The 13,536-nt window shown below is 43.7% G+C and overlaps 1 protein-coding gene across 1 annotated transcript in view; it reads left to right on the forward strand.

Moving 5' to 3' along the window:
• The first annotated feature begins 4,174 nt into the window (after positions 1-4,174).
• TTC7B (tetratricopeptide repeat domain 7B) overlaps positions 4,175-13,536 on the forward strand; it is a 1,338,716-nt gene continuing 1,329,354 nt past the window's right edge. Inside the window, exon 1 of the mRNA XM_069208186.1 lies at positions 4,175-4,406. Coding sequence (XP_069064287.1) covers positions 4,286-4,406 — 121 coding nt within the window. The 5' untranslated portion in view covers positions 4,175-4,285. The remainder of the gene's footprint in view (positions 4,407-13,536) is intronic.

Genomic DNA, 13,536 nt, shown 5'->3' on the forward strand with positions numbered 1-13,536 from the left:
GGTACTGTCCCTCCTGCAGCCGCCTGTTCTCCTGCATGTTGTTTAGGATTTGGCCCTTCATGTCCTGGGAATATTGATAGGCTCCCAGGATTTCGGAGAGCGCCTCCAGTAGAGTCGGTTCCCTGGGCCTGTCCTCCCCCTGGCTCACAGCAGTCCTCCCAGTTTTCATGTTGGCCTGTGCCTCTGTCCCCTGAACCGTGTGCCCACTGCCACTGACCCCAGGTCCCTGATTGTCTTGTGTGCGAGGTGTGGCCTGGGGTCCCTGTAGAGGTGGACACACTGCTAATTGACGTGTCCTGGGGACAGAGGTGTTGGTATGCTGGGTGGGTGCTGTGGTGGTGTTTCCAGATGGGGGAGGCTCTGTGGTGGTGTGTGACTAGGCTTGGGTAACCGGCTGTCCATTGGTCCCTGATGGGCCAAGTAGATCGTCCAGATCCTGAAGACCAGAGTTACTGTCATCACTGTGGGCCTCTTCTGTTGGGGGACTGGATAGTGCTGGCACCTCCTCTCCGGTGACATTGGTTGGGGTACCTGTGGGATGTAAATGATGTGTTATACTGTAGTTTATGTGTATGACATATTGTACCTCCCTGGCTTGCCCTCTATGGTTGGATTTGCCCTGCCAGCTTTCACTTGTGTATGTTAATGTATGGTGGGATTGTTAGTTCTCTATGGTGTGCATGCTTTAGTGATGAGTGTCCATGCAGGGCTGTGAGGGGTGTCCATGCATTGGTACAGCATGCAGGGATTGGCTTTGGGATGAGTGAGATGTGATGATAGAGTGTGTGGGATGTAGTGGAGCGATGGGAGTGAGGGTGAGGGTATGTGATGGCATGCAGGTAGGGGGGGTGATAGTAGTAGAGAGTTGACTTACCAGAGTTCAGTCCTCCGACTCCAGCCAGGCCCTCTGGGTGCAGTATTGCCAAGACTTGCTCCTCCCATGCTGTGAGTTACAGGGGAGGCGGGGGGGTCCACCGCCAGTCCACTGTATAGCGAGCTGGTATCTTGCTGCTATGGAACGTACCTTCCCGCATAGGTCGTTCCACCTCTTCCTGATGTCATCCCTAGTTCTGGGGTGCTGTCCCACGGCGTTGACCCTGTCCACGATTCTCCGCCAAAGCTCCATCTTCCTGGCTATTGATATCTGCTGCACATGTGCTCCAAATAGCTGTGGCTGACAATTTCCTCCAGCATGACCCTTAGCTCCTCCTCTGTGAAACGGGGGTATCTCTTTGGTGCCATGGGTGTTATGTGCGGTGTGTTGGTGAGGGTGTGTTGGGTAATGTGTTGGGGTGTGTGATGTGGAGTGCGTGAGGGGTGTATAGGTGTTAGTAGTGTGTGGCTTTAGTTATCTCAGTGGTCTTCGTGTCTCTCTGGTGGCAATGCTTTGTAATCGTCAAGGGTTGTGTGTAATGTGGATGTGTGTTTTACAGTGGTGTGGGTGTGTGGATGTGGTGTGTATATGGGTGTCAGGTGTGTGTTGTTTGAATTTTCCAATGTGGTGTAGTTTTGTATGTGGGTGTCCATTGTGAGTGCGGCGGTATGTACCGCCAATGTTTTACCGCCATTGAATGTCTGCCGTGGTGATTCGTGGGTCATAATGTGATGGGCGTTGTTCTGTTGGCATAACGGTGTGGGTTTTGATACCGCCACTTTATCACTGACCTTTGGACTGGCGGATTTGTGTATGTGGCTGAGTTCTGTCGGATTGGTGTGTGTGTGTCATAATATGGTGAACGGATATCCGCCGCCGTAAGTTAGTGGCCGTCAGCGTTCTGGTAAGTGGGATTTACTGCCAATGTCATAATGAGGGCCTATATGTTTTGCAATGAATTACAATCAGATATGAGGTTTGTTTAATTTCTTACTAGAGATTCAGCTGTTTTCTTTGATGCCTGCAACATTACTATCTTTTTTACATGAAAAAGCAAGACACCAATGCTTCGATTACGAAGTAATTACCGCATGCCAAAGTAAATAGCGCATGTATTAAAAAAAAAATCATGAGTTGAAGACTGTATGTGATACTTCATGCGCTAAATACCAAATCCAAAATGCTAGTTTTTTTTTATTGCATGCTTTATTTAACACATGTAAAAAGAACAGATGATGGATGGAATGCAGAACAAATCAAACATTCACCCCCAGTCAAAGATTAGGGTTTAATCCATCATTTGGGGGTTTGTTTTGCTTGCGGTACCATTCTAGTTTGGACCCACCCATAAGCAAATCATTCTTGACCCTGCCCCCCAATGGGAACAGTCAGCTCGAACTGTCAGGCAGGTCCTCGCTGGATCAGAAGCAAGCATCCTAGGACCAGTTTCAGGGTATCACCTTTCATCAGCCAGGCTAGCTTGAATATGGTGGCAGGGCGAGCACTAGACCCATGTCTGGGCATACCCTCCCACATAGGGCGACAAATGCAAAAAGAATAGATGATGAACGAAATGCGGAACTAATCAAAAAAATCACCCCCCAGTCACAGATCTGGGTTTAATCCATCAGTTTTTTTGCTTGCCATGCCATTCCAATTTGGACCCAGCTGTATGCAAATCAGTCTTGACCCTGCTCCCTATGGGAACAGTCCAGCCCTAACTGCTAGTCCGGTCCTCCCTAGACCAGAGACAAGCCTCTGGGACTGATTTTGGGGTATCACCCCTCATCAGCCAGACTAGCTTGAATCTGGTGGCATAGAGAGCACAAGTCCTATGCCAGGGCATACCTTTCCCACTTGGGGCGACAAATGCAAAAAAACAAACAAGAACAAAAAACACAGACGGAATGCGGAACAAATCAAACATTCACCCCAGTCACAGATCTGGGTTTAATCCATCAGTCTATTAATTACATGTGACATTTACTTTAGGCAACAAACAACTTAATGTGGTTAATCAAATCCAAGTACATGAGGTCATTGAAAGTCAGTGTAAATTACCACCCTAAATTATCACCAGTCAAAAGCAAATGTTATAAGCAAAAGTGTATGGAAAGAAGAAAAAAATGGACAACAACTCCACAACAATGCATAAAAACACATGTGCCATTTGAGTAGAAAAATAAAATAGACACACATATAAACATGGCAAGATCTACATAAGCAGCTATGCACAGTTGAAATATTCACAAGTTGATTGCAGCACCTCATAATTCCACATCTCAGTACACTAACAAGCGAACAGCAGTGCTAGGCCACTACAACATGCTATGCCAGATTTGTGTTCTGCAACAAGCCATGCACCATGAGGATGGACACCAGGCCAGCCATACATGACTTCAAAGGGTTCAGCAGTGCAGTGTTAGAGCCAGGCATCATAGACTAATAATGGAACCCCTAAACATGAGTCAGCCTTAGATGCTTTGGAGATACAAGCTCAATAAGGGCACCATACTAAACATTCTTGCATCGTTATGGAATACCCTGGAGTACAACATAGGAAAGGCCATTCCAGTGTGGAAATGGTTATGGAATAACCTGTTTGGTAATATAATATGGTCCAAGTTGGATCGGCAAATAAAAAGAAAAAAAAAGTAGTCATGTAATTTTGTAGGATTGCACATGCGTGGAACTCCTGCCTACACAATGACACTATAGTTTTTTTTCTTATTTAGCCATGCCGCACACCATTGGGGATGCATGACTACAAGGTATTGCAAATCCAATAAATTCCAATGGCACGGCCTATTGGCTTTGCCAGTGTTTGTTCTGCTCTGCTGTTTTGCTAAAGTGTAGCAAGAAAAAAAGCAAAACGGTTAATTCAATTTAAACATTAAATATAATGTAATGTTTTGCAATTAATCATTTGAAACTGTTTTATGGGATGACTGCACCTTACCGTACGTCTCAATGTGAAGGCAATGGACATATATTGCGGTAAAAAAGGGAGATATAAATGTTTACTACATAAAAATGGTTGCATGTAAATTTGTGTATACAACGTGTGCATTCATATAATATCAAAACCACATGTACACAGGCAATTACGTGTCGCATGTGAAGAATTTCTATTATGTGAATATTAATTTTACACAGAGGCTGCCAGTACTTTTTTAAATGCAGTTTATGAAATAAATGATGCACATACAAGTACATCTATTGCGATAAAAACTATTTGCATGAGCACAGGTGGCAAGGAAATACCTTAAGAAAGTGACCCTACCGGTGGCGGCAGTGGGTGTGTTAGGGGGAATCCCCTCCCGCTTCAGCAGCCACTTCTTCCCTCCTCCTAGCGTTCGCTGCTCTGCCTGACCTTCTCCCTCCGCTCCCGGGGGGTCTCCCCGCTACACCATGGCCACGAAGAAGTCGGGCTCCCGGCTGGAGACCGAGATCGAGCGATGTCGCTGCGAGTGCCAGTGGGACAAGATTCCCGAGCTAGTCAAACAGCTCTCCGCCAAGCTAATCGCTAACGGTAGGGGGAAATCCTGTCAGCTGGTTGCTGCCGACGCGCGCGGCCTACTGAAGCCACGGACTTTCCTAGCGCGGCAACCGGCCAGCGGCGCTCTGCGTCTGGGGAGGGAAAATGGGCAGGGACGCTTATATAGGAACCCCCTAGTCTTACTGTAAACCTTATGTTTTTTTAACCAAACATTGTTTATATTGCTTGGTAGCCTGATAAGTTTGAAATCATGTTTTTTTTAAAAAGCATTCAATTATATTACATTTATCTTTCTGCTAGTGCCTGAAAAAGCACATTTTCACAAAATGTTTATTCTGAAAGCTGAAAGAAAGACGCCAGTAAAACGTGTTACTAGTATAGATTTTGCAGAATGTTAGGAATTTTGCGCTTGCTTAATAATGTCTGCGCTGGATTTTGAAATGTAAACAAACCCTGTCAAATGTTATCAGTTGGTCACATTGCATTGATAAGCAGCACTGTTACAAATATTGATGACCCTTATCAGAAATATAACGATGCACATATTATTTGAGAAATGTGAGATTTTACAGGGCATGTCCAAATCACAAACGAGTGACTGGAATGATTACTTACATCATGCAGTTTATTTGAGCAAAGATGTTTGATTCAGACTTTTCAAGTAACTAACATTTGTTCCAAGCCTCTGATAGCTTTATCAGTCATCAGTCAGAATGAACATATTTGCAGAGTTTCTCGTGATGCTACTTTTTACCCCCCGTAAAATGATCTTTTGAAAATCATTTTAAAAATGGATGCAGTTGTTGAAAGAGAACAAACCAACCCTGCTGATTTGTACATGGCGTAGTTTATGGTCTCTAGGGTAGTCCAGCCAATGCCAAATTCTAAATGTTAGATAGCTCAGTCTGTTATTGCACCTGTTGTAAAAATCTTTGTGTGAGTTGTGGTTCATAAGTACACCTTCTGAAAGAGCTGACCCTGGCTTTCATCTTACTGAGGGTCTCAAAATGAGTATTGTGGAGTTGCACAATGGTAAACCTTGTTATTGGTAGAGGTGCAATGCATTACTATAAAAAAGACAATCGTTATTGCCAAAAATGAGAACTTGGCCAGATTGGGTAGGAGGGCAGGTAGTTTATTCAACCCACCTTAGTTGAGGGGGAACTACAATTTATGTTTAGGAAAATAGCAACGAAAATGTGCCATATCTGCTTGCAGCTTAGCTTTTATGTGTAAAATCCAAAAGTTGAATACAGCTCATGTTTAATGTAACAAAGGAATTTTTTCGGGCTGTTTCTCAGAATGCTGTAAATACGAGGTTAGATGAATTGTATTTGCAGATTAGTACTTTCTCACCATCTTTAAAAAAAATGCAGCTCATTTCAGGGTTTGGGCCCCATGCGAATTCAGATGCAAGCAAGTAGTCCTCTTGAAATAGTGGTTGGCCACGTTTCTATATTCAACTTTCATCCATTTCCCATGTTCATAAAACTGGTGAACCATGTTGCTGCATGTTTTTTTTTCTACAATTCACAGTCTCTTCGATGAAAGGCCTAGCGGTGAAAACTAGCATCTGGTGATACATTGATCAAAGCAACATCACAAAACAAAATAAAATGATGGACGGAGTGTTGAAACTTTTCAAACACTCACCCCCAGTCACAGATCTGGGTTTAATCCATCGTTATTTTGTTTGCCACGTCAGCCCAGTTTGGACCCAGCCATATGCAAATCAGTCTTGACCCTGTTCCCTATATGAACAGTCCAGCCTGAACTGCTAGGCCATGTCCTCCCTGGACAGGAAACAAGCATCCTGGGACCGGTTTCAGGGTATCACCCTTCATCAGCCAGGCTAGCTTGAATCCAGTGGCGCAGCGAGCAAGGGAACCACGTCTGGACATACCCCTGCCACTTAGGGCCCACAAAGCAACATCACAAAACAAAATAAAATGATGGACGAAGTGTTGAAACTTTTCAAACACTCACCCCTATGATTTGCATTGATCAAATCTGTTAATATATTTTTTTAAAGAAGAATTTGTAAGGTGCCAGCACTCTCCCGTTGTCGATAATGGTGCAGGATCTTTTTATCCAGAATAATCATTGGCCAAAGAAAATTATTGTTTAGGGCTAGATAGGAAGCCCATTGCATGGTGTTCCTGTGCAAACATGGTAAGTAGGAGACACATTTCCATCATCTCTATCTGACACTAAGCTGCAGATGCAGGGATGTGGAATTAAAAAAAAACATCTACTTGTCCATGGGACAGATTGCCTCATAGATTTACTTGCCCTGTAACAAAATTCTCTTGTCCCTTTGGTGCCATGTAGTGCGGCGACAAATTATGGCAGCAATCTCATTATATAAGGGCTCAGATAATAGCCTATCTGATTATCCCAGGGCTCATACTATAGTAGGGTTTGAATACTAGCAAATCCAATATTTTGCCATCTTTTCCAGATGTACATACTGAGGCTGGAGATAGCCGTAAGCTATAGTTCCAGGGTTGGAATGCCCTTTAGAGTCTGTGCAAACCTACAAAGTTGTATGTTTTAGGGGTTTTCCACAGCTCTTCTCTAATCTTTTCCCATACTGAGAAAGCTTGGACATTTATTCCTCACAGTTGGGTAAAAAAGTAATTGGAGGGAAAGTTAACTTGTACATTTTCACCTGAGCAAATCTACACATACTTGTTTGCTTGAGCTAAAATTCAGTTCACAAGTATTTTCTAGAAATACCATGTTCTGGCCTAATTCTGTGAATTCTTGGTAATTCATAAGTCTTAAATCTGCACTAATGCAAGGACATATACAATGGGTGCCCCTTTGTGACTCCCTTTGAGAATTGCCCCCTAAGTAGGTCTGGCATAACCCAAGACCTTTTGTTTTCATTAAAATTCTGTCTCTCACTCTCTCGGTGTATTGGCTAGCTTCACTATGAGTGACAGCATTGTGCTCCTTCACAAGGACCATATCGCCACACAGAGTAGTTTTGTTCAGTGCCCGGAACTAATGTGGGAATGTGTGCTTTTTGAGACTAAAAAATATTTTTGCTTTTTGCCAGTGTTATAATAGTGAGGGCCAGACAGCTGCCACAATGATAACGTTTTACAAAAAACATACCACAACAAGACATGAATTGACCAAACAAGGCTGACGGCTAGTGCCAACCCTACTGGCTTTGACAATGTTTGTTTATTTTCAGGTTCCTCATAATCTTGCTGAAACTGGTTACACTGATTTTTCCATTACAGACATGTTTTTGGGAAATGCTAGCATGCATCAAGACATTTTACTAAATGATGATTCAAGAAATGGCACCTAAAATTTCATAGTAGTTTAGCAAAGTTTTTTTTCCTACTTGCATTTTTTTAATGAACGATTTGATCTTGAAAGCAATGAATCCCCAATATTGATTTCAAGCTTCTGCAAATATTTGCACTTAATGAGAGATCATTCTGGGAGCATTATATGTAGCATCATATTGTTAAACTTTGTAAATGTGTGTACACCGTTTTATACTGGAGCTACTATCAGTAGTGCTGTCCGAGATTACTGCATTTCCTTAGCATGCTCTCCCTAATAATAAAGACTTTGCATTAATGATTCATAAATACAAGTTCCAACAGTATTAACATATGGACACAAATGTTATCTTTACAATATGTTCTGGACGTCTGGCTGTAAGAATTCCACACCCCTGTGATGGGTTTCCCATTATGGTCCAAACATAAAATCTGAAGTTAGGAAGTACTCCCCCCTCCGTGAGAGGTAAGCCATGTACAAAACTGCTGACCCCAGAATTTAATTTGTGAAAGAAAGCATTGGTGTCTTGAAGGTTGAATGATTGGACTGAATATAGAAATTTAGGAAACATATAGTATATTCCTCCTCAGTATATTACAACACATAAGGCTGATAGCTAACTGATGCTGATTATGCAACCTAACTTTACATTACATAAGCCATGCTTCATAGTTGATGCTTTGTCCCAACTCGCCAGAGATTTTGACCCCTAAATAATCCGTATTTCTGATGATGCAGATATCCTGCATTTCACATTTGATTCAGAATAACCTGTATTTTCGGGGTGTTTAGTTTATAAGCAGAACATTTACGAGATTGCTGAGCTTTGTACTCAGTTCTATAATAGAGTAGTCTGTATCTGCATATACAGATAGTTTTTGAACTTGTCTGTTCAAAGGAATCTCATTCCCCAGGATGTGCTTGAGATAGACTCTGTGAACAAGAGCAGCTGAATATGGCACTCATGACAAGTACCTCTGTAATCTGAATTGGGTAGAATGCCAACTCCATCATCATGATCATCTCCAACAGAGTGTTGGATAAAGTCTGAACCTATCTAATACATCTAGGTCAAATTTCAATCTTTTGCATAACCATGCTGTCACAAAATATCTCTGTCAGAAGCTTTCTCGGGGGGGAAAAGGACTATACTGGACCCCTTACCAAGAATTTCAATGGTGCCATGTAATGTTATAGCCATGTTAACTTGTGCCTGGGTGTAAATCCATGTTGCTGTGGTGAAACAATACTTTCAGTTACCCTCTAGAGACATAGCTGATGCTTTAGAATATATTTTGTTTTACCACAGCTTGTCATGGCAGTAGAACAGTATGACTGGAGATCATCCTTCGGCTGCCTTTTTTCAGATGATACCACCAAATGTACAGTGTACCATGACAGTGGAAATTCACACACCCCTTATCTATTCTACTAATAACTTCCAGCAGTGCCAAGATATGATAACATTTATCCCCAAATAAGCAGGCACTACCTTCTAGGTAAATGCAAGATATAATTCGCAAGCATTTTTGTGTGCCAAGATTCAGTATGAATTTAACTCAGATAGGTTGTTATCTCTATAACAGTAGGGTTAATATATTTGGTCTACAGGTTTTGATAAAAAGACCAAAATTGATCTACTGTGCATGCAGGTTGAAAAATACTACTATCATCATCTTTTATATGTACATTATTTCCTTGTTGGTTGTCCTCCCTGATTTTTATAAGCCAGCATCTGTCATATAGCTTTTCTATAGTCATATTTGTTTCCTCTATGGAACAGATATGCTGCAGTGGCTCTTTTCCCGGCAAATCTGAAAGACCATGCTTTGCATGTTATCATCTGCAATACTTCTGTTCATCTTGACTTTTAAATGTATAGCTTTAGCATGGTTGATCTCCAAAGATATGCGTAGCTTCTTTATTCCTGGGTTCTTCCTTCAAATCCTTTCTGCTTTGAAATGAGACATACTTAAGTGCTGCTCCACAAATGGAAACTTTTAAGGAATCCCACAGCATAGTAATTGATGTTATACTTGTATTGTAAAACAAAAAATCATTAATTTACTGTTGTGTACATTCCCTCTAATCCCTCATCCTTTTGTAGTGACCGTTTTTAATTTAATATCCACCTGGCGGATGTTCTTTGATCATTGGGTTGTTGTATGTTAATGTAATGGCAAGAACATAATTACTGTGTGAACATCATGTAAAATCTCTTGAGACAAAAAACTGTATTTTTCGAGTAAATAAGGTGGAGTAATTGGGGTATGTGTTGGTGAGTGAGAGAGTAAACCTGATTTAGTTGATAGAATTGTCAAAGCACCTCATTGATAAGATAAAGAGCAAGTACTTTAATTTTTGCAACATTAGGATTTTTTTCCAAGTTAATTAATAATGCTTCTGGTCTAACTAAGTGTTATAGAGAGTCATTAGGATTATATCTATTTATTAAATCCACCTTGGGCTGAACGCATACATAGCTGAATGCCTACAACCCCGCGGGCCGGCAGCGACAAGTGAAAGCAAAATGTTAGTATAACATGGGTGTTCGCCGGCAGTGTAGTCAGTGGAAGTGTTTTAACTGTTTATTAACCATAACTGATTTCAACCAAAAGGTTACCAATGGTCCCTCCTCCCCCTTCCTCTGTAAAGCTTACGTATAAAGGGGGTTAGTGCTGGGTAGTTGCTAGCTTGTAAAGGGAATCAAACGGAAGTAATTTAAGATATGAAACGCATGTCAATTCTATAAACTCCTTTGATAAAATGCGTATGAAGGGGGACCAGTCTGAGGCATAACCATCCAGTCTTTGGTCTAGGGCCATCAACATCTGTTTCATGCCCAGGATCTGCCACAGTTTATTTAACCATATGTCATGTTGGGGATTCTTTCAGTGCCCCATAGAGTCAATATCACTTGGTGTGCAGCTCCTAATGCTAGGGCCATTTGCTTACCTCTTCGAGAGACGGATTGAGAACACCTGAAGATTGGGGAGCCATAGGACAGTGAAGGCTGGAAACCGTGGGATGGCGGTGTCAATGTCGTCCAATACGTAAGTCTAAAAGCGCGTAAGTTTGGGGCAGTGCCAAAACAGATGTAGTAGCCACAGCCTTGCCAACACTCTTTGGAGCGCTCAGGATCCCAGGTGCCGACATGCCAGGGTTAAGTACCAATATAATAGAATCTTATACGCAGTTTTGATGCTATGAGTGTTGTGGGCAGAGTGCTGTGCTCAATAATAAATGTCAGACCATTCTGAGTTGGACAGGACCTGGCCCTGTTCTGCTTAGCAGCGTGTTTTTGACCAAGGGTGCGAGATGGGGCTTTGGCATCAGATAGGCAACTGTATAGTTCTGAAAATGAGGCGCTAGTCTGACATCTTTTGGATTATCCATATCTCGAAGGGAGTTGGTGCCCTCTTCACGAATGGATGCATGGACAGGTGAAGCACCCAATGACGAACCTGGGAGTACTGAATTCTCTCAGCCTCTCCCAAGCCATAATCCTCCCTGAATTGCTCAAAGGGAATTATCCCTCGGGGATCGAGGAGGCAACCAATTTGTTTTCAATCTCCCTCCAACCACTTTGCGAAACTATCCATTTCAAGTCCTGGGGTAAAGTCTGGGTAATCAAGGATCAGCGTCATTGGGGAGGGGAAGGTCGTTAGGCCTGCCTTCACCGCCAGTGATTCCTATACACGGAAAATGGTGTTGGTGACTGGGGAGGAGTACAGCCCCCGTGCTTGTGCTTCTTAGGGAGCCAGGGCTCCTTCCAAATATGGGAGCCAGCCACCGTCTGATCCATAGAGCACCACTGTTTCTATGTGAGGGGCCTACTCCAATCAACTACGAATCGAAGCCGAGAGGCCTAGTAGTATTGCTGTAGAGAAGGCACTGCCAGGCCTCCTCCTCACGTGTAACAGTGGATTACATACGGTTGAAGGTGTGGCTTTTTACCTCCCCAAATAAACAGGTTGATGTCTGGAGAGGGCACTGGCTTAAAGGGCCCCTTTGGGTGGGGAGAGTGATAAAGCTTGGAAAAAGATAGAGAACGCATGGCAGAACGGCATTCTTATTAGCTGCAATCTGACCGAACCAGGAGAGCCCGAGATTTTCCCAAGAGCCGAAGTCTGCTTTGACCTGCTGGGGCAAGGCACTGTAGTTATAAGAAATAGTAGAGGGGAGGGAGCTGGCTAGTTGAATTCCCAGGTAGGGTATATGTGAAGAGGCCCATTCAAATGGGAAGAGAGATTGTATATGGGTCTCAGTCTGGGCTGAGAAGGGGAGGTTCAGGATGAGCAATTTTTGCATATTGACCTTGAAGCCAGAATAAGTGCTGAATGTTTAGAGCTCCGAGACCAGGGCTGTGATTGGAGGTGTGGCGCTAGCGCATTTAGAATAAATGGCTCTTGCTTTTCATTTGGAGCGTAGATACAAGCCAGTGTGAAGTGAAGGGACCCTAATAGGTAACGATATGCCAAGAGGCGTCGCTTGATCTTCGAATGTTTAGATATTATGCCCCCTAGAAATTGATAGAAAAGTTGCATAGTGACCCCACCTTTCTTAGAGGGGCCTAATGACCACAGCTGTGTGGGAAACCAGGAGGAGCGCATGCAGGGAAAGTTCCGGGCCAGTAGATGCGTCTCTTAAAGGAGGCAGATATCACTTTCGGAAAGTACTAGCAGGGATAGCACACCCATTGTGTTACTGGGTTGTTAAGGCCTCTGACGTTGAGGCTTAGAATTTTTTGGTGTAAGGTAATGCCCTACTAATGAGGGTGAAAGCATAGCCAGGCCTAGTCTGAGAGTGTGCGTGGCTGTAGTAACAGGGCCTGCATATTGACCCATCTACCAATGGTCCCAAGGGTGGAAGAGTGGAAGACTAATACCCATAAAACATTGAAGAGTGAATAATAACAAACTCAAAATAACATTTAGAAAAGTGTCCATCGATGATGGTTTTCATCTGGTTCACGGAGGTCAGTAGGGTAGGCATCAGCTTTGTCATCGCTGCCGGCGAGAGGTTGGTCAATTCTTCAGTGTGGAACACCCCCATCCCCTCCTGATCTGTGCCCCAAGGTCCATTGGCACAGACTGGCCAGGAGAGGAGTACCCCCACAGGTCACCAGTCAATCGATGTCGGCTGCCAGGGTTTGGAGCACCAACTGACGCTCCCTGCCCATTGTTGCAGGATGTGGCTTGTTTCTTGCCTTACGCTAGCGCATTGGTTTACTTTTCTTCTGGGCTGGTGATTGTTCGGGGCTGCTCTTGGGTGCAGTTCCGGCTATACCCTGGAGGTCATAGACCTCAGTGAGGGAGCGAAGTTGTAGCAATTTGCCATTGTATGCGGAAAGTAAGGTGGAAGGGATGGCCGCAGGAGTACGAAATTCCTGCCTGCCGGAGGTGTGTTGTGGCGGTGTGAAACTCCTGCCGCTTTTGCAAAGTTATGGCCGCTCAGTTCTGGTACAGCACGGGGAAATGTCCTCTAAATTGCCTTGGATAGCCCACCCTGGCCTTGCGGAGAATGGTTTCTTTTAGTTGGAACCTGTGCACGTACATCAGGTGATGAGTTCTCTGGTCTGGTGGGGCCCACACAATGCACTCAGTCCAACTGTATGTCGGCCTCGTCTGCGGATCCTACGATGTGGTGGAATTAAGGCTCCCACGTACTCCTTAAGGTCCGCTCCCTTAGCACATGATGGGGACGCCCCTGATTCTCCCTTCATTCCACCGGGATTGGTTTTCCAGGTCGTCTGCATAGGCTTGAAGTTCGACGTGCTGTTCTTTTAGTTGGAGAACCTCTTGGTGGAGCCACTTCACCTCTTCCTCGCGCCCAGCCCCATGGTCCTCCATGGCCT

The sequence above is a fragment of the Pleurodeles waltl genome, chromosome 9 (assembly GCF_031143425.1).
Source record: "Pleurodeles waltl isolate 20211129_DDA chromosome 9, aPleWal1.hap1.20221129, whole genome shotgun sequence".
NCBI lineage: Eukaryota > Metazoa > Chordata > Amphibia > Caudata > Salamandridae > Pleurodeles > Pleurodeles waltl.